We start from the raw sequence: 27,751 nt of genomic DNA on the forward strand, positions 1-27,751 counted from the left end.
AATTTTACAGCCAGTGTTTTTTATAAAGACCTCATTTCTAAAATATATAAAGAACTGAGTCAATTTGTAAGAATACAAGTCATTCACCTATTGATAAATGGTCAAAGAATATGAACAATTTTCAGGCGAAAAAATTAAAGTCTCTGTACTCATATGAAAAAATGCTCAATCACTATTGATTAGAGAAATGCAAATTAAAACAACTCTGAGATTGGCTAAGATGACAGGAAAAGATAATAATAAATGTTAGAGATGTGGATAAACTGGGACACTAATGCATTGTTGGTGGAGTTGTGAAGTGATCCAACCATTCTGGACAGCAATTTCAAATGATGTATGCCCAAAGGGCTATAAAACTGTGCATATCCTTTGATCCAACAGTGCTACTGCTGGGTCTGTATCCCAATGAAATCATAAAAGAAGGAAAAGGACCCATATAATACAAAGATGTTTGTAGTAGCTCTTTTTGGCGGCAAAGAATTGGAAAATGAGTAGATGCCCATCAAATGGGCTGAATAACTTATGGTATATGAAAGTGATGGAATATTATTGTTCTATTAAAAAATGATAGAACAAGCTGATTTTAGAAAGGCTTAGAAAGATTTACATGAACTGATGCTGAGTAAAACAAATAGAACCAGGAATACATTGTACACAGTAACAGAAAGATTGTGTGATGATCAACTATGAAAGACTGTTCTTCTCAGTGATTCAGTGATCCAAGGCAATTCCAATAGACCTTGGTCAGAAAAAAGCCATCTGTGTTTCTAGACAGAACTGAGGAGGCTGAATGTAAACCAACACGTGCAATGTTCACTATTTTCCCCTTTTCTTCTTTTTTCTCTCATGGTTTTTCCCTTTTGTTCTGTTATTTCTCTCCCAACATGATTTATAAAGAAATGTATATTTTTTTAAAAATTAATGTACATGTATAACCAGAAAAAAAAAAAAAAGCAAGTGTTACCTATCTGGGTTACCTATGTATGGGTGTGTATGAATAATGAACATGATTTGGGTAGCCAAAAAAGCCAAAAAACTATCTTAAGCTTTCTTGAGGGACGTGTTATTACTTCTGCTACATTCGACTGGTTAAAAATAAAAACAGCACAACAAGCAGTCTTAGGGATCATCTTTAAGATCATCTATTCTAACTTGCATGTTTTATTACTATCATTAATAATAAAAATGGACTTTTCCTATAGCTATATTCAAAGAATGGAAGGGACCCCTTTAACTTTATATACAATACTATATATAAATACATACACATGTGTTTATATGCACTGATATATATATATACACATTTATATAAAGCTCTGTATACACACATGTGTATATGTGCTATACATATACATATGTGTGTGCATGCACAATATACACAAACACGTATACATGATACATGTATATATACATGAATATACATACATATGCTGAATAAATTGACGGTTATCTCGGAAAGTTCCAAGGTTAAGGAAGATTATGAAAGGCTTATTAGGTGGGATCTTATTATACATATGTGTACATGCATATATACACACATATCTTGTTTGTATATAGTTGTTTGCATGTTGTCTTCCCTTGTGAGCTTTTTGAGAGTAAGGAATGTTTTTCATCTTTTTTTTGTATCCCCAGAGCTTAGTATAGTGACTGGCACATAGTAGGCACTTTGTAAATGCTAGTTAACTGGGACTAACTCCAAATAACGATGACAATTCACATTTCTCGCAGGGATCCTCAAACTACGGCCCACCGGCCAGATGCGGCAGCTGAGGACTTTTCCCTCTCATCCAGGGCTATGAAGTTTCTTTATTTAAAGGCCCACAAAATAAAGTTTTTGTTTTTACTATAGTCCAGACCTCCAACAGTCTGAGGGACAGTGAACTGGCCCCCTATTTAAAAAGTTTGAGGACCCCTGCGAGCGTTGGTTTGCCAAGATTTAATCTTCACAACGTTTCGAGGCAGGTTATAAATCCAGATCTTTTCCCACTACAACCCGGCTGCCACATTTAAGGAAAGGGTCAAGGGGACAAAAGAGATGCTCCAGAGGTGGAGCAAAGAACGGGAAAACGTGTCACTGGCCATGTCAGAAGAAGGTAAGGCTCCAGGGAGGACGTGAGAGCTGAGGTCAAATATTTAAAGAACTGATTTAGGGGGAAAGGGTTTAGCCAGAGTGTATAACCGGAGGCAAAAGAAAGTTGCAGAAAGGCAGGTTTCAGCGGGATTTAAAGAAAAACTTCGTTAAAATGAGAGCTGAAAGGGCTGGGACTTGAGCCTGGAGAGTAGCAAGATCCGCTTCGAAGTCCCTACCGACTCACATTCTGTGACAGGAGGGTCTGGATGGGGTGGAGAGGGGCGTGTCACAATCCCGCTTCCAATAGGGGAAGGCTACATCTATAGAACACCGCCCCCTTCCCCCGCTCGCTCCCACCCCCACCTCGTCCAAATCCCACGCATGCTCTTTTTTCCGGCAAAGACACCAGCTTCTCCTTTAAGATTCCGCGGCCCTCCCCTTTAACTGCCCCCTCCTTCTCCCCGCACCGCCCTCGCTCCGAGTCCTTGAGCTGCCTCCCCCACGCGAGCCTGAGCGGTTGCGCGGCGCAGGCGCACTGGCGACCCCCGGGGTCAGCCGGGCGGATGTTTACAGCTGTCGGTGGGAGGCGGAGCGGACGCTGCGATCAAGGGGCTGAGTGAGGGGCTGACGGAAGCGCCGGAGCCCGGATCGGGGGCAGGGGGCGGCCTCGCTGAGGGCAGGGTCGGGTGGATCGGGGCGGGGCCGGACTGTAGGAGCCTGGGAGGCGAGCCCTCGGGCGCCTGGGCCGGGGCCAGGCCCCGGCGGGGCAGCAAGCGCCGAGACCCGAGGACCTCCAGGCCTCAGCCCAGCGCAGGCCCTATCTCCGCCCGAGGCCCGAGGTAGAGCCGCCGGCCAGGCCGCCGAGGGCTGCGGACGCCCGGGGGCGGGATCCCGGGGCTGGCGGGGAGGAGGCGGCCGCCCCTGAGGCGGGCTTGGAGGGTGCCGCTGCCTAGCAACCCCACTCCCTGCGACGTGGGGGCTTCTTCCCCGGGCCCGAGGGCGGGCTCCGCTGGTGGACTCCGGGGCACCGCGGGGATGCCCCCAGTCCAGCGAGCTCGCAGCGAAATCAGGGACCTTCTCCCTCTGCAGCGCGGTATTGTGGGTGGAGAGCTGGTGTCGAGTCCCGCCGTTGACAAATTTGGCTGTGCTACCCTGGGCAAGTCACTCTACCTCTCTGGACCTGAACCTGGGCAAAGCTCTAAAAAAAGTTGCGGTTCCCATTCGAGTCGTTTTTATTAGTGGGAGTTCCGTACGTACGCTCTTGAAATAACGGGTCCCTTACAGCAAAACCCGACTGGAGAGGTGACTGACTTCCCAAGGTCGCTCCCTGTGCTAAATTATAGAGGAGGGATTTAACCTTTCCAGGGTCCTTTGCATTTCAAAGCCCTCTTGGAGAAACTTGGCGCATTCCCTTTTTACCCAAGGTCAAACAGGGCAGACCCGGGATTCGAACCCTGCACTTGGGATTCCTAGTGCTGTGCGCTTCCCCCTCCCACCTGCCCTTGATTTCTGGCAGTTCCCTGCTGAGTGGCCGGACGCATCTGCTGCTCTGGGGGCTGCTGAGAGCAGGTTTTGGTTACTAGGATAAACAGCCCCGAGCCAGCTGCTTAGCCGACCAGGTGGTGCGGCCCCCGCAGGTTTTTCCTAGCTCTGGTTAAATCCCTGCCCAGATGTTGAGACGTTCCCTAGGAGCTCAGCTGCCCCCTGCCGAGGCTGCTCCCTCAGCTGCCCCCAAGCCGGCACAAGGGTACCTGCTTGCCACCCATCCTGTGCACAAAGGCGGGCCTCTCCAGGCACCGTTTTCTTTGAGCATTGGGAACAAAGCGTATAGTAGTTCTTTGCTTTCTGTGACCTAGTTGAGACAGTTAAATCACTTCTAGATTTGAAAATAATTGAATAAAGTGTCCAGGTTAGTTCTTGACTTTTCTCTGACTTGCTTGTCAAGACAGTTAAATTACCTCAAGATTTGAAATAATTGATGCTGCTTTTAAGTTCTTAAAGATGTTTTTCCTCGATATGGATTGTTTGGTGGAAGGTGGAAGGTTCGGGGTGGGAGTTTCCACTCAGTAGGATCCTCTACCCTTTTAATACATAAATGTTTTACTTTCTTCAACTGCAAGAGTCAATGAAAGGCAGCCACCCTTAAAATAGGCATTTTTCACAAGGTTTTATAATAATTCGAACATATTAATTCTGTAAAGAGTAACTGATGGAAATCTGAGAAATTACGGGAAAAATTTGGAGATTTAACAACCAACTTTGGTAAGGGTAGCTCTAGTCAACTGTTGAGAGGGTCACTGATTATATCTGTCTAAAGGCTTTAATTAAATGAACCGATTGAAGATGCCTGCATGATTAAAAGGACCTCTTAATCCACATTTAGGCCTTTGCAGAATTTGGAATACAATCTCTTTTAAATCCTGAAGGGTTACAGATTGCATTAAAAAAAAAAAAAACCCAACAACTTTTGGAGACCTTCCACTTACATACTCTCCTCCTTTTACTCCTCTCCAAAAATACATCCTACCATTACTTATTAAATTTTTTAAAGGCCCAGTTTATTAAGAAAAGAAGATGCTATAGCAAGTGGATTTTTTTATTTAAATTTGTTCTTTTAAATAGCTGATTAAAATCTCTTGCTCTGTTGTTTAAAAATTGGTTGCTTTGATTCTTAGGTTTATTCTAAGTTACTGCTGTTTAGCCACAAAATTCAAAATAATGAATACTGCTGAGCTCCAAAGAAACACCTGAGCTTTGGAGAATTGATGTAGAACATTGATATCAAGATAATTTGTTAGAATGAAATCTGAGCATTTTAAGAAGAAAAGAAATTGAATAGTTTTAGGGAGTAAGTCATTTTTGGTTTTATAGGAGTACTACGTAGGAGAATATTTTACTAACTTCCTAATTTAGGATTGGCTATTAGAGATATATAGAAACAAGTCCTCTGTTATTCTTTTTTGTTAGCTACTAGAATATGACAACAGGTTTATTTTTTTTTTCAGCTTATATGCAATTTTTTCCTGTGGGAGACAATGGTACGACACTATAAGAATCTGGGAGAAATTGGTTGAACTACAAGCTTACAAGTTAAAGTTATACAAGTTAAATGTGTATCTTGGCAGTTAAAAAACCAATGTGTTCTTAGACTACTTTACATTAATAGAAATACTCTGTCCGCCTCCAAAGAAGTAATAGTCCTGTTTTGTCTTGCCCTGGTCATATTACATTTGGAGTGTTATGTTCAGTTGGAGGGAGGGGCGTCTAATTACATTTTAGGAATGACATTAACAAACTGGACAACATCCAGAAGAGGGTGATGTTGAGAAAATTAAAAACCAAATCATAAAAGTATTGATTGAAGGAAGTAGTATGGAGAAGAAAGGTCTTAAGGGAAACATGTTTTTGAAAGGTTTAGGCTATAAAACATGAATGTTGTTTTGCACAGTGCCTGGCATACAGTAAATGCTAAAATGCTTATTGACTGACTGATCCAGGCAGCAGAAGTAGGAGCAAAGAAAAGAATGGAAATTACAGAGACAGTTTGTGGCTCAATGTTAGGAAAAAATTCCTCACAATTAGAGCTGTCCAAGAATTGAATAGGTTGCCTCAAGTGATGATGAAGTCACTTTTACTAGACAGTCTTCACCCACAAATTGCATAACTACTTAACTTGGGATAGTGTAAAAGGAATTTCTGTGCAAGTGAGAACTGGACCAGATGACCTCTGATATCCCTTTCAACTCTTGACATTCTGTGACTTCCGAGTCATGGAAACATATTGGATAAAGAGGTTTTCAGAAATTGGAGAAGTTATAAAAAATGATAGCTTTTATAAATTGGAATTATAATTTGACTTAAAAAGTTAGGAAAAGTAGATTTTTGGAGGGCTCAGAGGAAAATTTCGAAATGAAAAAACATGATACAGTATGTAATAGTATGACCATGGTGTATGGTCTTGTAATGTTCAGTTGGATTGGTTTTCCATTATATTTTGTCCAGTTGTATTACTAAATCATAGAAATAATGGTATAAAATAATGCCTTGAAAATTGAACTTGGCATAATTTGTAGGAAGCAGGATCTGAGGAAAAGCATTTTAATTTAGTTAAGAAAGGTCATATTGGAGCTTGATTTTATGATTTTAGAAGTTAAAGATAACTAATGGTATTAGTTATAAAATAAAGTAATTGTTAAAGCCATAACTTGGAAAAAGCATCATCAGGGTCACCTCATGTTGTTTTCTTAAATACAACAAAGTTGCTCATTGAGATTGAAAATAGAACAGTTTTCTGCATATGAAGCTGACTCAGAGAGAATCAAATGCATCATAATCAAATGAACTAATTGACCATAGCCTTAAGAAAATAGCCTTAAGAAAAAACAGAAAAGCAGCCTCTTGTAATTTTTTTTGAAGGAGTACTAATGAGTTATAAATCTTGATTGTGAACAATATTAACTATAATTAAAATCTGATTGCAAAAAAATGGACAGAAATTCATGTTTAGCAACATACTTGTAGAGCTTTTGAAACATCTTTAATGTACTTAAATAATATGGAAGAATCATTATAGATAGCCAGCTTTTATTTTTATTCTGAGGGGGAAATTCTAACCCCTACTGTCAGAACTTGCAGATATTTCATTTGGATGTCTTTTATTCACATTGTACTTTCAGAAATAGAGAGAGTAATTACAACAACAAACAATATTAAAGTATATTAACAATACATGAACAAATTCTATGGATATGCATGATAATCTATCTTGGTAGGTTAGTTTTTTGTTTTTGTTTTTGTTTTTTTATCAAATTATGGAAAGCAAATCTTTTGTTAAAAAAAAATGCTATTGTATTTGTCACATAAAGCCATTACTTTAATGGGATAAAGATAATTTAGGAAGGGAAATTTTTCATTTTTTTATAGAAGGAATATAAATTAAGAAAAATTTTCCATTTGTACTATGTATGTATACTAGTTGTTGGACTCAGAAGGCAAGGTTCTCTGTAGTTTTTCTTCAAGACACTTGGAAAGAATGTAAGGTGGGTATATTTTTCACTTCAAAAAGCTAGAAGGGGAATACAGAATATTACATCTTGTTAATAATTATAAATAATTGTGGTATTGAATAGCCATGAGTAGTCAGAGTTGGTCTTGAAATGGATTCTGCGTATCTTGGAAAGTATTTATCAGAATTTGATGTGGCATAATATTTATCATATCCCTTACTGAAAGAGAGTAAGTCTTTAAAATTCAGATTAGAATCACCTAAGTTAATCTTTTTCCATATCTGGTAAATACATTGAATAGATTGCTTGATAGAATTATCCCCCTTTTCCAGTTTGATGAAAGGTCTTACTCTGTAATAACTTAATTACGTATTCAGAACTTTTATTCATGTCTTCTTTGTCTTACATCTTTTTCCTTTACTCCCTTTGTAATTATAGCTCTTCCTAAGCATTATCCTTGAAAATGGGAGGTGCTGTCAGTGCTGGAGAAGACAATGATGAGCTAATAGATAACTTGAAAGAAGCACAATATATCCGAACAGAGCTGGTAGAGCAAGCCTTCCGAGCTATTGACCGTGCAGACTACTATCTTGAAGAATTTAAAGATAATGCCTATAAAGACTTAGCCTGGAAACATGGCAATATTCATCTTTCTGCCCCATGCATATATTCAGAAGTGATGGAAGCTCTGGATCTACAACCTGGACTTTCATTCTTGAATCTGGGTAGTGGCACTGGTTATCTCAGTTCTATGGTTGGACTCATTTTAGGTAAGGAATATATATAGGAATATGACTGGTTTCTTTATTCTCTGCCAATACTATTTATTTTAAAGTACAATAAGTATCTTTTTAAAATAAAAGGAATATAAGCTACTGGGCATGTTATTGGCCATAAAGTCCTTGTGGGGGAAGGGAATCGTTGATTATTTTCCATTGTTCATGCCCAAATTTTACAATTTACTGTAATTTTTCTATTCTTTTTCTTGCCATGTTAATTCACTCTCAGAGCTTTAACTTCCACTTCTACTATAGGTGACTCCCAAATCTATATTTCTAGTCCTAGCCTCTCTTTCCTGAGCTTTAGGCCCATATTTTCAACTTCCTACAGGCCATCTTCACATGGATGACCCAGTAGTATTTCAAACAAAAGATGTCATAAGCCAGACTCATTATTTTTCCACATATACATAGTTCTCCATTTGACCTATTTCTGCCTATTATTTCATTCATATGTTCAGACTCATCACTGATGTATTGTTTGCATTACCATATCCAATCATCTTAACAATCAGTTATTCAGGATGTACTTAAAATTTACTGTGTGTCAGGCAGGCATAATGTTAAGTTAATTCCATCACCCAAGTATAGACCTATATTATGAACCATTTGGACTATTGGCAGACTGCCTTCTTTATAAGTTTTCCTGCCTCTGATTCATCTTTTGTGCTTCTTCTAGTATTATCCTTCTAATGTCCATATTTTGTCAGACCTTTGCTCAAAAATGTTTAGTGGCTCCCTGCTGCTTGCTTTTTAAAATTCAAATACTCTTACCTGTTATTCAAAGGCTATCATAGCTTGGTGCCATCCTTTCTTTCCACTCTTATCTTATATTTCTCTTTTCTCTATATTCTTTGTTCCAGAATTGACAACTCCCTGCCCCTGAATGATTACCAAGCTCTTCTGGCAATGTGCTTTTGCTTAAGTTTGTCCCTGGACTAAAAATGATATCCCTTTCCCTGCTTATTGAATTCCTACCCTTCTTTTAAAACCTAATTTAAATACCACCTTCTCTATGAAACCTTTCCTAAGCCCCTCATTACTAATAGACTTCTGCCCATTATCTCACTGATTACAGTTATAACTACATCTCTTGGTGACTTATTAGATCATAAGCTTCTTAAAAGGTATCAAACTTTGCTTGTTCTAAATTTCACATTTCCTCCAATAACTAACACAATGCCCTAGATATAGTAGGTGCTTACTAAATGTTTGTTTTGTATTTTATTCAAGATTCATTCAACTAACGTGTAATTGACTACTAAATGCTATCTTCTAAAAAACAAAAATAAAGCAAAACCCAACCAACCCCAACAGTGAATTAGCTGAGATCCTTGCCTTCAGAGATCTGAAATCTAGTAGGACTGGATGTAGCCCATTTTCTTGGGAGGAGAGCCAATGACCAGTGAACCTCTTAAGCTGGCCAGCAGCTGCCCAGATGTGTACTATATCTTCTGTCTCCAAAGAAAACTGGTGAATCATAGATTAAAAGCTTACAACCTCACTCTAATGGATCAAAAATAGTATTAATGATAACTTTTTTTTTTAAGTTTCTAAGTTCTTCTTCAGACTCATTTTATCTAGCTATCTCAGTTACCAGGAATTAATTAAATGTCTACTTTATGCCAGAAATTGTGCTAAGTCCTAGGAATACAAATGCCCACAAATTGTTCCTGCTTTCAGAGAGTTTATATTCTATTTAGAGGGAGAGGAACAATAAGGAGGGCTACAATGTTCTGTTGTAATGACTTTAGATTTTATTGTTTCAGTAGCATTTTTTTCAAATGGGGATTTGGGCTTTTTAACATATAGGTGGTGTTGTGAGGATATGTTTATCTTGTCAAAGGATTTTGGAGATAACTTGTTTCTTTGAGCCCCAAGCTTTGTGCTCTGGATAGCATCACCCCCAGCAAAGCGTGTTATTTGGAACAGCACCAAATGTGTACTAAGATATTTGCTCCCCTTATTTCTCAGGGCTGCCCATCACATGTTCACAATCCCTGTTCCTTGGCATTGACAGGTAGCATCACAGAACTCTGGTTCTGTACCCCATAGGGTGGCCATGACCACCCAGCCTTGAGACAATGGCTGTTCCCATGGGACCCAAGAACATCTGTATTGTCCCAAGAAATGCTAACTATGAGAACTATCTCATGCTCTAAGGATGATTGTGTTGTGGGCCAGCTTCTCTCATGTATCTAAGTGTTTGCCCCCCACTATTAGCATCTATAAGTCCTCTTCTTAGGAGGTGGGCTTCTACCTGCAGGTGTCATTTTCCTCACTCTGAAATTAATTAAATTTCTGTTTGTGTCCTTACTCTCTTATGTCTAGCCTGCTGTGTTTTGACTTTGGCCACCCACAGATTAGAGGCTAGTTCCATTTCAACTGACCATTTAAAAATTATTTTGGTTTTCCTGTCTATATTAATTATTTAGGACATAAGCAAGTATAATATAATAGATTTTTAATGACTAAAATTCCCTATGTCCTTATTTCTTCATGTGAGTGCTGTTATCCTTATGAAAATTCATCATCCCATAATTCTGTCATTTTGTAACTGTTGGCTTATGAAATTCTCCTTTTTATTACTACAATTGCAAAATTGAGTAGAAAGTAGATACCATCACTAGGTTCACATAAAAATATTGAGGCCATATCCAGGAGCCAAGATGGTGGAGTAAGTAGTGAATCACTGTAAAGATGGAAGAGTGAATCGCTCTTCCATATTCACCTCCAAACAATCTTAAAATAATGCCCCCAAACAAACATTTGAACAGCAGAATCAGCAAAGAACAATCTTTTAGCCCAAGAAACTTGGAAGACTGGCAAGAAAAGTCTGTCTTGCTTGAATAAAAGGTGAACACAGTCCACTTCAGAAAGCATCCCAATAAGTCAGCCCCAGGTCCCATGTCAGCAAGTCAGTGGGAGGTCCACAGCCTCAGTATGATGGGACAGGCAAATGCCAATACCAGGAACCACGCTGTGCCTCAGCACAGCCAGGGAACAGACTCCAGATTGGAGATCTACCAGGACTGGGCAAACAGATAGCTTGCCAAAGCAAACAAAGAAGAGCTAACAAGGACCCTTCTGTGTGTTTCAGCGGAGCCCCAGGCAAACAGGCAGCCACCAGGCCAGAGCCAAATGCTTCAGTGAAACCCCCAGGAAACAACTTGCAGCACATATACCAGACACCAATTTTAGGACCCCAGCTCAACACCAGTTAAACTGCCAAACCCCTACAGCCTCCAGCAGCACCAGCTACTTCCTTATCCCAGCAATACCATTATAAGATCTGTACCCGCAAAGAGATGATAAAAAAAGGAAAAGGATCTATATGTGCAAAAATATTTATAGCAGCTCTTTTTGTGTTGGCAAAATTTTAGAAATTGAGGGGGTGCACATCAATCAGGGAATGGACGAACAAGCTATGCCATAGGAGTGTAAGGGAATACTGTTGTCCAATAAGAAGTTATGAACAGGCAGATTTCAGAAAAATCTGGAAAGACTTGTACAAACTGATGCAAAGTATAATGAGCAGAACTAGGAAAATACTGTACAAAGTATCTGCAACATTGTGTGATAATCAGCTTTGAATCACTAAGCTTTTCTCAGCAACACAGTGATTCAAGACAAGTACAAAGGACTCCCAATGAAAAAATGTTATTTATATTCAGATAAAGAACTGATGGACTCGATGCAGATTGAAGTATACGTTTTTGCTTTATTTTCTTGTGTATTTTTTTTCCTTTTAATCTATTTCTTCGTTCACAATTGTGACTAATATGGAAATGTTTCATGTAGTGCATGTATAATCCATATCAAATTGTCTTCCATTTTTTGGAAGAAAGGAAGGGAGAGAAGGAAAAAAATTCAGAACTTGAAATCTTAAGAAAATCAGGGCTAAAAATTGTGATGACATGTAATTGGGAAAACTTTTTTTAAAAATGTTTAAATGTTAAGGACAACCAATAGGCTAAGGGATATGTACACCTAAAAATGAGCTACTTAAATCTGAATTTAGCTTTATACTAATTGATATCATAAAAGTTCATGCCATAAATGCTTCTTAAGATATTTCAGAAAGGGGGGGTGAAGTCAAGGTGGCAGAGAGGAGACAGGACTTTGCTTGAGTTCTTCCTGGCTTCCCTCAGAATCAACACTAGATCAAGCCTCTGAACAGATTTTGGAGAGACAGAACCCATAAATATTTAGAATGCAAATTTCCAGCAAAAGTATCTTGGAAGGACTTCAGGAAAAGTCTATCTCAACTGTACAGGGCCCAACACAGGCATGGGGAGGCCCACGGTAGAGAGACTCCACGTGGAGAATGTAGTGGAAGGCTCTAAGCTAAAATATAGCAACATTAGGTACTTTATGCTGGTTCAGAAGGCCAGTGGGTTAGCAGACCAGCTGTGAGATCTCCAATGTAACTAAAGAAGGCAAATAGTGAATCCCTGAACCTCAGCATTACAGGGGTGTCATGGGAAAATCTGCATTACTGGCCCTAGGGCAGTGAGAAGTCCCTGACACCCAGGAGGGGAAGCTCAAGACAATCTCCCCTGTTCCCTGTGCCCTAAGAGCATATCTCAACTTTTAAAAATGAGGAAAAAAGCAAAAAGAGATAACTATTATGGAGACAGAAACGAACAGAACCCAAATCCTGAGGACCCTAAAGGCAAAACATCTCCATATGAAGCCTCAAAGGGTGTTATGAACTGGTCTCCAGCTCAAAAGACTTTCTTAAAAGAAATGAAAAACTATCTTTAAAGAGAGTTAAAAGAAAAATGGGGAAAAGAAATGAGAACATTGTAGGAGAATTTGGAAAAGAAAACACAGAAATTGACAGAAGAAAACAACTCCTTAAATACATTTAGTAAGGGGGAAAGGACATACTTATGCATAAATGTTTGTAACAGCCCTTTTTGTAGCAGCAAGGAACTAGAAACTTGGCTGCCCGTCGATTGGGGAATGGCTGAATAAGTTATGGTATATGATTGTAATGGAATGTTATTGTTCCCATAAGAAATGATCAGCAGAATAATTTCAGAAAAATCTAAAGAGACTTAAAGTGAATAGAACCAAGAGAACATTGTACATAGCAACAAAATTATATGATAATCAACTATGATGGATTTGGCTCTTTTCCACAATGATTCAGGCCAATTCCAATAGACTTGTGATGGAGAGAGCCATCCAGAAAGAGGGCTTTGGCAACTAAATGTGTATCACAACATAGTATTTTCACCTTTTTTGTTGTTTTTTCTTTCTCATTCCCCCTGCCCCCCTTTTTTATCTGATTTTTCTTGTGCAGCATAATGTGGAAATATGTTTAGAAGAACCACACATGTTTAATTTGTATTGGATTACTTGCTGTCTAGGAAAGGGGGGGAAGAAGGAAAGGGAGGAGAAAAATTTGGAACATAAAATTTAGCAAGGATGAATGTTGAAAACTATCTTTGCATGTATTTTGAAAATAAAAAGCTTATCAAAAGTTTAAAAAATTACAGAGAGGCTAAAAACCATTTAGTGCAATGGGAAAAATACACTGAAGAAAACAACTCCTTGAAAAGTTGGTGAAATGAAAAAATAAAATCTAATGAACAAAACAACTCCTTTAAAAGTAAAATTGGTCAAAAGGAGATAAAAAAAGCTAACTGAAGAAAATAATTCACTAGCAATTAGAATTGAAGATTAAAAAAAAATTAACTGAAGAAAAAAATTCACTAAAAATTAGAATTGGACAAATGGAAGTGAATAACTCAAAAGAAACATCAAGAATCAGTTAAACAAAAAAAGAAAAGAAAAAAATAGGAGAAAATGTAAAATACCTCATTGGAAAAACAACTGGAAAATAGCTCCAGAAGAGGCAATATACGAATTATTGGACTACCACAATGGAAAAAAGAAAGAGAGAAAGAAAGAGGGTACCTACACCAACACAGATTTCAACACTTCTTCACCTTAGTAAATTAATCTCATATGTATTCAAATACATGTGTAATCAAAAGTATTTATCACTCAATGGCCAGCCTTTTGGTGATTAAACTAAATGTAGCTAGATCTTTGGATTATTGATGTTAGTCATTCTTTCTATACTTGTATTTGAAACTTTTCAAGCTGTCCTAAGTGTCTCTAGCGATTTTCAATAAGCCTTGGTAAACTCAGTTTGGTGGGTGTACTAGAGCTTGACTTTGACAGGTCCGAGCATCCAAGAACTCAGGGGCAAATCTTGCCATCAAGAGATAATAAAGTAAGGTGATAGTGGAAATTGTATTAATTGTGTATACATGTATGGACTTCATTATCATTAGCATAGGAACAATTGGTGAGTCCAACTTTTTGAATACTGCCAACACAGGGTGGCATCTTCTCAACAATTTGTCTTCTAGAGAGTTAATCTGGGACACTCAAGTGCCTTGTTCAATCATATAAATAGTGCATATCAGGTGTAGGATTTGAACCCAGTTTTTCCCCAGCTATGTCTACTATGCTGTATTTCCTCCGTATCCCTGGGTCACCTTCAAGCTATGAGAAGATAAGAATAATTATGGTAGAACTGGGAAAACAGGAAGAGATCAGGAGATTCTTGGCGTGATAATGAAGATAAACAGGTTTAGTAAGAATTTCAGCATTCAGGATCTTGAAGGTTGTAAAGTTCCAAGTAAAGATGATAACAAAATGCTAAATGCTTTTTGACAAGAATTGAAATGTCATAAAAAGGTAAACATGTTTGTATTGTTTTATTTCAAGTGTTCCATGTAGAATGCTTCTTTCAACACAAAAACAAAATGAAAGCCTATTTAGGTATTTAGCATTTAGAACTATAGTATTTTTTTTAATAATATTTTTTAACAATACCTCTTGGAATCCATTCAAGGCTCAACTCAAGTGCCATGTCCCTTAGGAAATCTTTCCTAATTCCCTCCAATTCACCCTCTTCTACATTTCTTTTTATTTGAATTACATATATTTTGTTTGTATAATCTGTTGCTTCCCCTCCACTCATCATAGACTATAAACTCCTCAAAGACAGGATTTTTTTTGTCATGTCTTTCTGTCCCCAGCACTTTGTTCTGTGCCTAGGCACTGAGATTTGTATTGAATTGAATTGAGTATGATAAAAAGATGGATATTTTGCAGTTGAATCAAATAGATAAAGAATAAGGCAGAGAGGGGAAGGGGGTGGAAATACCATGCCATGGTTATAAATAACTTTCTTATTCCTGAACATTTTAGGTCCTTTTGGTGTAAATCATGGGGTAGAACTTCATTCAGATGTGATAGAATATGCCAAGCAGAAACTGGACTTTTTCATCAGAACAAGTGATAGCTTTGACAAGTAAGGCTTTTTTTTTTTTAAACTGGATCCAAGTTTGTAAATTATAATTTAACAAATTGATGGTAAAAAAAAAAAAAAAAAAAGAAGAAGAAGAAGAAGAAATTGTCCCTTTCACTTTCCACACCTGTCTAATAAATCCTAAACAAGAATCTAGCAGCCTTGTTGCTAAGTTGAGAGTATCAAGAGTTTTAGAAGTCAGTCAGGATTTCATTCTCTCAATAGATTTGAAAATCCAGTATTTTGAAGGGATTCCAGTTTTAAGTGTGTAGAGCCCTAGACATAGATGAATTGCAAACTGTCCTTAGTATTGCTATGCTGGAACGAAACTATTCCCCAGTTTGTATATGTTTCTAACACATATACAAATATATATACTTTTATATAATGATATAAATAGACCTTATTATTTCAAATAATTATTAGTAATGATTGAAATAACACTAATGTTTTACTTTTTAAGAGTTGCTTATAGGAGATTTAAGAAATTTCTTCTCAAGATTTTTTGTTAGTTTTTTTTTTAAACTAATCTAATTATAAAATAAGAAAAATATCCATAGTAATTGGATTTTTAAAAAAACAAAGTTATGTTTCTACTTTTGGTTTTATGTAGTACTTTATATTATCAGAATTCTCAACATATTTTAAAAGTAAATATATTTTTAATAAGTTAATGTTTGGATAAACAGCTTAACTGTTTTATTTCTTGCCTGTAGCCTTTTCTATTAGTGTTGTATAACTCCATGATTTTATTTCCTTAGAGTATAGTCCATTATCTTCGCATCCTGGCTATATCCAAATATTTGATTTCTGAGAGTATTTGCAGTAAAGCAGGAAGAGCTTCTGACTTGGACTCAAAAGATTAGGCTTCTAGTCTAGCTTCTGCCACTTACAAGATACTTTGCTCCCTAATCATCAGTTTTTTCTTATATACCTATATAAAGTAGGCTTCCTTTAAATAATATTATAAATTTAGCATTTTCAGACTTGTAAAGATAGGTTGTATAAAGGCACTCTCCCCATTTTATAAACTAGGAAACAAACTCAAATGGAGAGTGATTTTGCTAAGGTCCCCTGACTCAAAAAGTGGCAGAGGTGGGAATGCATCTAGGGCTTCTATCTCCCAGGCCAGTGCTTCTTTCCTGTACCATGTTGCATCTCGGAAGATTATTTAAGCTATAAAGTGATATATAAGTGTATTTAAAGCTAAAGACAGTTGAAGTGATAGAATAATGCTAGTATTATAGAAACTTGCAGTATAAACAAAGTATATAAAATGTTTTTCACCTTCAGGTTTGAATTCTGTGAACCTTCCTTTGTTACGGGCAACTGTCTGGAGATTTCTCCAGATTGTACTCAATATGATCGGGTTTATTGTGGTGCTGGAGTTCAAAAAGAACATGAAGATTACATGAAGAGTTTACTTAAAGTTGGGGGAATTCTTGTCATGCCATTAGAAGAAAAGGTTAGTTTACTTTCACGAGTTTAGTGCTTTATCCCCTCATTTTCTTCCTTCTTTATTATTAAGTACTTCAAAGACCATTTGCCATGAAAAGACTAATAATCTGTGCTGTACTAAAATACAGGATTATGTTACAGATTCACTCTGAAGAGCATTGTACCTCAAAAATAAAGAACTTGAACATTATTTACTACTTTTGTTTAAATTTAAAGCAAGTGGTATGAAATGAAGATTCATAGTTTCATATACAATCCATTTTATGTATTCTATATATTTGAACATACTCTTTTAAATAAATTAATTAAATATTTCTTTATATTTACGTAATACTTTTGTGTATATTTATATAATAATATAAGTAAATTAACTATCAATAACAAATTAAATTAATAAAAAATTAAGAATATACTATTTACATATGTGACTTGGGATCATGAGCTGCCAGAAATAATTAACACATGGTTAGAAGCATCCTGAAGTGTAAAAAAAAAAAAAAAAAAAATGAGTCACATTATAAAAGCTGCAGGAACTAGGAATAATATAGGTATATTAACAATTACTCCTGCTGTACTATTAGTATTCATTCTTTTCTGTTTTGATGAATAATTTTGTATATAGCATAGTGGTAATATGATTACAGCATTATTGTTCATGTTTATCAGAAAGATACTGTTCCTTTAAGTAAACCTGATTTTAAGAGGCATACAGTGTTCTTAAATGTTCTTATTCCTTTAGGGACAGATCTTTTCCACAACATTCAGTAAACATTTATTAATTAAGTAATGGGTGGAATTTATCATTTTTTTTTTAAAGCAAGTGGCATGAAATAAAGATTCACAATTTCACATAGAATCCTTTTTATGTAATCTGCTACATATTTGTACATACTCTTTTAAAGTGTTTTAGTTCAGAAAAAAATTTAAAATTGAACTATAAACACTTAGAGAGATGGGGTCTGCATCTTGAGGGAGGGGTTAAAGGGAAACATAAATTGAAGAGAGACGATACTTGAAACAGAGAGTCAATGAGATTGCCAAGGGGAAAAGCAAAGAGCAAAAAGAGATGAGTACTGAGGATGGACTCTTGAAGAATTTCTGCATTAAGGTATTAGGAAGAGGATCAGGAAACTGAAGATTAGGAGGGACAGATTTAGAGCTGGAAAGAGGGCATCTTTTTATTAGTGAGAAAGCTTGAGATTCAGAAGGGCTAAGTGTTTTGCTGAAGATTCCACAGGCAAGAACAGAGTTTGGATATGAACCCACTTTTTTTAACCCCCAAATGCTCTTCCCATTATATTCATGAAAGTAGTCTCTGAAGTTCTAAGAGCAGAAAATCCAGAAAGAGAGGTAGAGTTGATGATACAAAGACAGAAAAATGTCCATTGGCTTTGCCAGTGACCAAGAAGTCATCTTATTCTATTTGATAGAAAAATAACAAACTGTGATCTTAGTAAAAACAATGTCTTTTTTAGAAATGTTGACCATTGAAATAATGATAAAATAAATGTTGAGATGTGTTTGCCTTTGTCACAGTAGAATAAAGATGTCCAGTTTTAAATTTAACATTTTCTGAAACATTTTCTGGGTAGACATTGTTTTTTAAATTGATAAATTTTGTTTTGACATGACCTACAAACTCCACCTAACTTACACATCTCCCAAAATATGTTAACAAAACAGCGTAAAAGTGATTGTAGTTGATAATACATATGCCTTTACATTGTGTTTAGTTTATAATTAGTAGGCTTAGGAAGAAATAAATTTATTTTCTTTTAAATTACTAGACTGCATTAGTATAGTTTTTGTTGTAATTTTAAATAATGTTTCTTGGAAACAGTTTAATGATTCTAGACTTCTAAAATATGAATTAATGACCCATTTCTCCTTTTAAAACTCCTAAGGGCCTTGTGCATGTTGTTAACATTCTCAAGAAGACAGTGAAAATGTTGCTATTTGGAAGCTGAATACTGTGTAATTATAATGACCCATCTTGATCTTGAAAGATGACATTAAGGAAATGTGTATCTCCTCCTTTCTTTAGATTAGTGGAGAGACCATGGATGTAGTTTTCATGTCAATTGGTTTTGTTTAGCTGGGTTTTTTTTTCCCCCCTTAGGAAAGACTAACTAAGGGGAGGAGTATTTCTGGCTATGACTAAAATGTAAATAGAAAAGACACTAATAAAAACAACAAAATGAAGTTGCTTTTTGGAAAGTACTTGGACTCCATATTCTGAACAAAAACATTGTGATACCATATGCATTAGCAGTATGAAATATTACCATAAAAGTTCTTTTAGCTACTCATTCTTCTGTTTTTTATCCACATGAGCTTTCAATCTAACTGTACTCCAGAAAGTAAAATTAACTATCATGTTTTCTTTAACCAATAGGGAAGTTTCAGGGGGAAAAGCTATTTTGTCTTCTTCACCTTTGCAGTTTTTATAATCTCATCTACTTAGAGGATTTATTTACTAGCTTGGATCTGATTAGCTAAGACTTGCACATAAATACCTCTTCTGAGCCAAAATAGTACTCTGACCTAGTTTAGCAATCTGGGAACATTCAGAATCATTGCACACTGGTTGATCTCTATCACAGGACTGTTATAAGTAGAGCATTGTTTAAATAATTCCAAGGTTGGGCTGAATTCCATGTTAAAGCTAAAATAATTGTAATGAGGTTTTTAATTGAGTCATTTTTAGCAGCCATAAGGATCACCTGTTAATGCTGTTAAAGAGCGATCTGAGTTTGAGTTCTGGATTTGATGCATCATAGTTGTGTATCTATAGAAACAAGTCATTTATCTCTCTGAACTTTGCTTTCTATGTCTGTGAATTGCAGTATTAATACTTGGTTATGAGGAAAACTTTTTGTAAGCCTCAAGGCACTTTGGAAATTTGAATTATTTGGGAAACAGTGTAATGTAGCTGACTTGGAGTTAGGAAGGACTGTGTTCAAATTTTGCCTCAGATACTTCAATTGATTAGAATGACTTTTAACTTTCCTAGCCCATTAACCTCATTTGTCAAATCAAGGATTTGATGATCTCTTTCATCCCTTCCTCCTCTAAACCTATGATCTTTTGATTGTACTTTGACTTTTTTTTTTTTTCAGTGTGTGTGTGTTGTGTGTATTAGACAGATACTTGGGGTTAAGTGACTTACCCAAGATCAGACAGCTAATAAGTGTTGTGTCTGAGGTCATATTTGAACTCAGGTCTCCCTGACTCCAGGCCTGGTGCTTTTATCAACTGTGCCATCTAGCTGCCCCTTCATCATTTTTTATTTAGCTAGACTTTCTCATCTGGCAATCAACAAGCATTTATTAAGTACCATTATGTGCCAAGAATTACACAAGCACAAGGGATATCAAGACAAACTTGAGGGCTTACATTCTCACAGATCAAAGGATATATCTGTTTTTTAATTTTCTTTTTGATTTTAAGAATAACTGTTTTAAACTCCTTGCATACTAGTGAAATATTTAAAACTCTTCTCATTTTGTATTTGGACAGCTGACTAAAATAACTCGAACAGGTCCTTCTGCTTGGGAAACCAAAAAGATTTTGGCTGTTTCTTTTGCTCCTCTGATCCAGCCCAGTCATTCAGATTCAGGAAAGTCAAGACTTGTACAATTGCGTAAGTACAAAGATCTGTATTTGGTTTAATTTTCTTTTCTGTTTGATCAGGGACTGGCACAAAAATTATTTGAAAATTTTGACCATGGATCACATTTTGTCTTCAACTAGAAAACTTTTAAAAATTTATAATTAATTGCCATTGAATTTTAGACAGAGTTTCATATGAATTTGCCTACTCATCAGATTTCACTTTCTTTCCCACTCTAGACTACCAATTTCCCTCTTACTATAAACCTCTTGAGAATACATTGTGAGTTGTGAAGTTGGAAGGTACAGAGAGTAGAAAGTGTGAGAAAGCTAAAAGAATTTATTCACAGAATCACAGGAGTTGTACATTCCTAAGATTGATTGGGGAAGTGGACAGTGTGGTTAGTTACAAGATAAAAAAGTCAGATACAGAGAAACTCTGCTGGTCCATGTATGGATGGTCATCCTAATTCTCACTCCCCATCGTCCCAATTCTCATCCACCATAGAGTTCATACAGAACAATCTGGTTGTGCCCATACTAAATACTGCCTTTGCCTCTTTTACTCTTCCTCCTCTTATCTTTAGTAAAGGGATAGAATTGACTATTAGATTTAATGTTTACTAAACACATTTTAATTGAGCCATTTTATTGATTATTGATTATTTGACAGTTATCTTTCAAACTTCTCGTCCCTAAACAGAAATACAGGTTTTTCATAATATTCTTGCTTGTCATTGACTAACTGCTCTATCTTTGTAACTAAGTGATATATATTTCTGTTTAAAACAAGATACAACATAGAGCCCCATTTGTTTTTTTTTCTTATAATTCAGCATGGAAATGGAATTTACTTCAATAATTTTCATGTGATGTGGAATATGTGTTGTGTGTGAAAGAGACACAGAGATACACACAGAGAGAAGTTTTCTACAGAAAATGACAGACCATATAGTTCACTAACCCAGAATCACAGAATGTTAACAGTTGGAGGGAACCCTAAGAGGGCAATCTGTACCTAAATAGGCACACCAAATGAAGAAAACCCCTTCTTTCCAGAGGCAGCCACTTTCACTTTTGGACGTCTCTTAAAAGTCAGGAAGACATTTTCCCCTGTACCAGCTTATGTGCACTCCCACCCATTACTGCCCTCTGAAGCCAAGCAGAACAAGGTTAACCCTGTTCTTTCACATGATAGACCTTCAGTTAGTTGATTTTCCATATAAATTTTCCAGTCTAAACATACTCACTTCTTTGTGACATTTCTATTGATAATTTCCATTGAGAAGGCTGGGCTGGACAGCCCTGTCTTCTTAGGATTATTTCCCAGCATAATATCAGTAGGGTCTAGATTGGAAGAAGGACTGCTGGAGTACGTTTTCCTGGATGTTCTCCAGCTTATTAATATCCTTCCTAAAAATGTGGTGTGTAGAACTGAATCCGTTGCTCTAGATGTCCTTTAAAGAGGGGTAAGTGAGACCCTCAGCACCTTTACCTGGATATTGTGCCTCTCATCATTGAATCTATCTGATGGAAGCTCTGTTAGCTTTCTTGAGCGTATGATCCACTCAGCCTCACAGAGTTTTTTCACATTACTTGAACAGCCAGCTTCCCCCATGTTGTGCATATTGACTTTTTTTAAAGCAAGTATAAAACTTGGTTTATTCCTATCATTCTCTACTAGATTTGGCCCCTCGTTAGGAATCTGGACTTTAGGTAGTTTTACCTCTTAATATGGAGTGATTTTCACATCTTATTACCATGCCATCTTCATCCTTATCTCAGCTGCTGATACTTACTGTTGATCAAGGGACAAGGAGTCAGCTCTATCCACTAGGAACTTCTCTACAGATTGTCTTCAACATATTAATGGTGATTATTTGAGTGTGGTCATTCAGCCAGTTTTAAATCCTCCTTGCCTGTCCTTTTCTTTCTTTCTTTCTTATTTTCAAGGATGCCATGAGAGAATTTGTCAGATAACTTGATAAAATTCAATTACACAATATCTATATTCTGACCTGTTAAGACTATTCATCATGTTAGAAAAAGAAAATACAGGTAGTTTGGAGTGGTTTGTTCTTCATGGATCTATAATATCTCTTATTTGTCTGTCATTCCTTTGTCTTTTTTTTTTTTTTTTTGGTTTAGACCTGTGATTTTCTTGCTAAGGGAACTCCTTTTAGAGACATTTTCTCCACAGATATAGATCCAAAATTTTTCTATAATTTATAATCTTAAAGAATGTTCTTTTGTGTCAAAACATTAAAATGATTTGCTTAGGACCACAAAGCTAGTATGTATCAGAACTCTTACCAGCCCCAAGAATGACTTCTGCCTTTATTTTCTTTACTTATATAATACAAGTAGAGACTTTAATAGACATTAACCTCTAGCCATTCTTTCTAGGTTTGTCTTGTGATAACTTGAATGGAGCCCCTTTACCATAATCTTTAGAGTATTTTTATACTGTCAAGAATTCTGATTATTTCTGGTTAATGTATTTAGATCTGCTTAACTTCCACCATTATTTTATTTCTTCCGTGTTAAAAAGATCTTAATAAAACTTTTGTGGCCTTTCCTTCAGGACTTTGGTGTAGCTATTAATTAATTTGCATATATTTGAGTGAGCCATTAGCTCATTAAATTTTGTTCTCCTGAATTCCTGTTGATATTTGATTAAATTCTTCTTTATCATAGCTCCATTGGCTGTTCGTAGCCTCCAAGATTTAGCTCGAATTGCAATCCGAGGAACTATTAAAAAGATAATTCATCAAGAAACAATGAGCAAAAGTGGAAATGGACTGAAAAATCCTCCCAGGTTTAAGCGAAGGCGAGTTCGCCGTCGTCGAATGGAAACTATTGTCTTCTTGGACAAAGAAGTCTTTGCCAGTCGCATTTCCAACCCTTCTGATGATAACAACAATTGTGAGGATGTGGAAGAAGAAAGGAGGGAAGAGGAGGAAAAGAATGTGCCTGAAATGAAGCCAGATCCTCCTGTAAACTTTCTGAGAGAAAAGGTCTTAAGTCTGCCCCTGCCTGATCCTTTGAAATATTACCTGCTTTATTACAGAGAAAAATAAGTCTTCTATTTATATTAAGAAAAAGATACATAAGGGGGGAAGTGGTGAGGGCCTGACAACATGTATGTGACTAACTGTTAACATGGTCACCCCTGGCATAGATTGGCTGGAGAATGTGGCTGCTGTATACTTAAACATCCTCATTTTTTTCTCCTAGTTTCCTGGTGGTGTGCTAATTTTCTTTTAATCTTATAGCAGGATTTCCTTTAAAAAAAAAAAAAAGTGACCTGGTAAATGCAAACTGCCTAGAAACGTATTTCTTCCATTGAGGGGAAAGAAAATCACCTCAAAAAGGCTATTTTGTCTTCCAGCTATGGTTTAAAATTAAATTCCATTTTAAAAGTTTCTAGGCAGTACCCTAAAGACTACTCTGCAACAAAGTTGCATAAAATAGTATATATTGTATAATTAAAATGAAAACTGATTCAGATTATTTTGCTTCTTCCAAAACCCCCACCTAAAGCACAAATTTTACAAGTACACAAAATCACTTCTGGGGGCGATACTCTAAATTTCCAGGTTTGAATTCTGAATTTAAGTGGTATCTGCCTTTAATCATTGGCACTGAGTTTGACTCCTCATATGGTTTACTAGATTGGAAAATATTGTTAGAAGCCTGTTTAACTAGATTATAAATAAGTAAATAGATAAGTTTTTGTGAGTTTGCAGATTGTAAATTTTCTAAAGAGATAGTGATGTTAATTAGAAAAAGCAAATCAGAAATATAGCAAAGTTCCCAACTTTGTTTATACATAGTGGGGATCATATGTAGGTGAAATCCTTTATGGATTCTTGTCTGAACAGTTTACAAACTAAGTTCTGAAAACTTTGTCAAGTATAGTGTTAGAAATTCCTGAAAGGTTATTTTGAGAGATGTCGCAGATTCTTTATCTCTAAGTTAACATGATTTGTGTTTTTAAGAATATGCAATACAGACCCTGATGGTTGACCTGAGAATGAAAACTGATATCATTGTGAGGCAATTGACCATTCAATTCCTCAGAATGTATAGAAGATGAAAAATCTCAGAACGTAATTAGTGGCAATGTTGCCTGTAGACAGTCCCTGCTTTCTTGACCTCAGTTTAGTATTTTTCTGTAACTAGATTAGAGTATGAGATTTAGCTTTTATAGTTCCAACAAAACTAGACTTTTTTTTAAATAATTTTTCTTAAAAAATGGATCTTTAAAATTTTAGTTGTTAGATGAATTTAACTTGCAGTGAATTGTAAATTATACTTTTCCCAGATTATGAAGAGTGTAAAAGTAAAAGGGGGAAAGAGTTCTCAGTCTTTCTACACTAGTGAAGAAAATGGTTTAATCTTCAAGATAATCTGACTGAAAAACCTTTCAATTATCTTAAGACTACTTTTGAGATACACTGGAATTAGATTGCTTGATCCAAAGTGTATTTGTTCATTTTTATTTCTTTCACTGTCATTTTTACATGTCCCAAAAGGCATGACTATCCTAAGATGTATACAGTAAATGCAAACTCTCAAAGTGTCTAAGATTTCAACATACAATTCACATCGACTGTCTTGTGATTAAATATTATGTAGCTCTTTGAAATTGCAGGGTAAACTCAAGTGTCTCTGTGCTAACTGATCTCCGTTGATGTAGCTAATTTTCTAAAGTTACTCAATAGATCTTTAGTCTCTGTACTGACAATTTTTTCACCACAAATTAAAATCTGTGTAGCCAAATAAAAAAGAAAAGTTGGTATGTCTGGTCCTGAGCTCATAAAATTAGGCTGTTAAGGAAACTTTACATGTTGTTATACTCGTTTGCCTTTTGGTTCAGTGTCAAGGTTATTCATAATTTTCATCTCCCAAGATTTTCAGTTTTCAAATTACCAGTTGATTGCTTGCAGGTCCTAGTATAGAAAAATCTAATTGATACAAATGGGTATGTGTGTGTATATATACATATGTATACGTATACATACACACATATATACATATACATACACATATATATTCCTCCATACACACGAACTAGATGATTTTATATATATATATGTGCATATATATAAAATACACACACACATATATAGCCATTTACATATAATTTATATAGATAATAAGCACTTTGCAGTAAATATTCATCTGAGATCTGTGAAATTTGTTATATAATTAATACCCTTACATTGGCTATCTTCAAATTTTTTCTATAATTATATAAGAATTTCAAATTTCACCACATTTGCCTTTTAATTATTTTAGGATTTTTAATGCTCTTTAAAATGCATAGAAAATGGTTTTCCCTTTATATTTTAAAAACCAAAATATTCAAGCAGTTTGTGTTTTCATGTCCAGTTGTGCTGTTATCAAAACAGAAAAACTGATAGAAGAGTTTTAAGTGTAATATATAACTGAAATAGTGTGGTGTTGAGCGTGCAAAAATAAAGGGGAATTGTAAATAAGGTTCTCCTCTGCTTAAGCACTTGCACTGTAGGTTAGTATAATAGGTTATTTTTCAGTTTCTACACAGATTAAGGATAGTATAACGTTTTTGTATAGTCTATAAGCCCTTTTATGGAATACTGTATACTGTAACTTGGTTTTCTGACTTCTGTTTGCTTTTATGTTTTAAATATTATGTGACATAGTCTTGACAAGTAGTAAGGTCACAGACTTGTGCAAAGCAAATTTCAGATGTATAAATCTTAAGTATGTAAGTTGAAAATCAAAATTTGTATATAGAAAGAAGAAAAAGCAATTTTATTGATCTGGAACTTGCAAGTAATATGAAACCTGAATTTTATTGAGCTCATATACATGAGTGTATAGATCATATATCAATAAATGCAGTTGAGACGTTTTAGCCTTCTTAGCATTGCTTCTGTATCGTGCTATTTTTAAAAGAATTTCACCAGCTTACTCTTTTTGAAGAATTAGTGAAATTCCTTTTTTTATGTTTGTACCCACTTTCTTATGCTAGAATTAGACTGAATTTTTTGTTTCCACTTCTTTTCTGAAATTGTTTTTCCATTCAATTAATAGTTTATTTCAAACTCATTCACAGTAGAAATTGAAGATATTACTTACTAATGTGACATTGGCACAGGCAAACAGATTATACCTCTAAAGAACTTGATAGGCTAATAACTAGAATAATTACTCAGTTCTTCAGTATTATTCAGAATATGCACTTCAAAGGGAGAATAGCACATCAGATTTGATTCACCAGCAATAAGCTAATTGGAAGCAAGCAAGGATTAATTGAGTCACCAGCACAGTTTTAATATTTTCTAAGGTCAATGAAAAATCCTTGTTTTTCTGGGGTCATCCACAAAACTAGACTTTAACTCATTACCATATCTTGTCATCCAGTATACTTTACTCTGAGAATATCAAAGGAGGACACTCTTGTTTTGTGTTTATTAAATAACTTTCAAAAATGCACTTCCTGAAAATGGAAAGATGGCCATCACTTAGTATTTTCAACATGATTTTCTTGGCACTGCCTTTTTTTATAATTATATAACTTCAAACATTTACATTTGCCTTTTTAATTACATTTGATTTTTTAAGGCTAAGAAATGCAGAGGTGTTTTTTTTCTTTAAATATTAAAAAGCAAAATGTTTAAACATTTTGTTTTCATTCAGTTTTGACATAGAAGATATTTTTGTGCATTTTAGAGAGCCTTAAAAATCTAATGTAATAAGGGAAATAGGTGAAAATTTGAAATTCTTACATAGTTTAGAAAAATGTAAAAAATGCATATATGTATATAAAATACATATACATATATCACATATCTTTTTAGTAAACTGTAAATGCCCTACAGGTACCATTTTGAATTATGTTTCTATTCTTTGGTCTAAGTCTGAAAAGAAAGGATAACTATATATCATGTCTTTAAATTAACTTACTGTGACATAATTATTGCCAGGCAAGAGACAGGGAGGGTTACCCAAATTATCCAAAGACTAAGCCCCGTTTCAGGAATTTCAAATGTAATCATCTACATATCTTGCCATAAAAATTAGTACCATTCTGACTATTTAACTCCTAATCTCCCTGGAACTTGGAAGGTCAGCTATTAAAAAAGGCATCAGTTGATTATTTGAGGCCACAGGGGTAATCACCATTAAATAAAAGCCACCTGGTTCCTGTGTCTATTGCTGTGTCTGGTGTAACATTATACAGAAATCTGATTTTGCAGAGCTGGTCATGTCACACTAAAGAACCACACATGTGGCTCAGAAATATAACTGTTAACTTCCTATTTACCTAAAGTGCTGCTGTTTTTAAAAACTAACCCTACATATTTTTGTGTCACCTAATGTCAACAGTTGCTTGTCTGTGTTTGGTATTTAGTTCATGATATTTAGCTAGATCTAGTATGAAAACTGTTCCTTTTCTTGGAATATCATTTTACAAATAAAAGCTGTATATAATGTA

The 27,751-nt window shown here is 35.7% G+C and overlaps 1 protein-coding gene across 3 annotated transcripts; it reads left to right on the forward strand.

Moving 5' to 3' along the window:
* Positions 1–2,627: 2,627 nt before the first annotated feature.
* On the forward strand, positions 2,628–27,751 carry PCMTD2 (protein-L-isoaspartate (D-aspartate) O-methyltransferase domain containing 2). 3 transcript variants are annotated; one of them, XM_051976834.1, is made up of 7 exons: positions 2,628–2,910; positions 5,077–5,109; positions 7,516–7,847; positions 15,093–15,195; positions 16,486–16,657; positions 20,170–20,293; positions 22,960–27,751. In XM_051976834.1, exons 3-7 carry the CDS (start codon positions 7,541–7,543, stop codon positions 23,340–23,342), a joined length of 1,089 nt encoding a protein of 362 aa, XP_051832794.1. In that variant the 5' UTR covers positions 2,628–2,910; positions 5,077–5,109; positions 7,516–7,540; the 3' UTR covers positions 23,343–27,751. The 3 variants fall into 3 exon arrangements, with proteins under 3 accessions (XP_051832794.1, XP_051832792.1, XP_051832793.1); XM_051976832.1 differs by lacking the exon at positions 5,077–5,109 and having other exon boundaries at positions 2,631–2,910; XM_051976833.1 differs by lacking the exons at positions 2,628–2,910; positions 5,077–5,109 and adding an exon at positions 5,122–7,110.

The sequence above is a fragment of the Antechinus flavipes genome, chromosome 2, assembly GCF_016432865.1.
Source record: "Antechinus flavipes isolate AdamAnt ecotype Samford, QLD, Australia chromosome 2, AdamAnt_v2, whole genome shotgun sequence".
Taxonomy (NCBI): domain Eukaryota; kingdom Metazoa; phylum Chordata; class Mammalia; order Dasyuromorphia; family Dasyuridae; genus Antechinus; species Antechinus flavipes.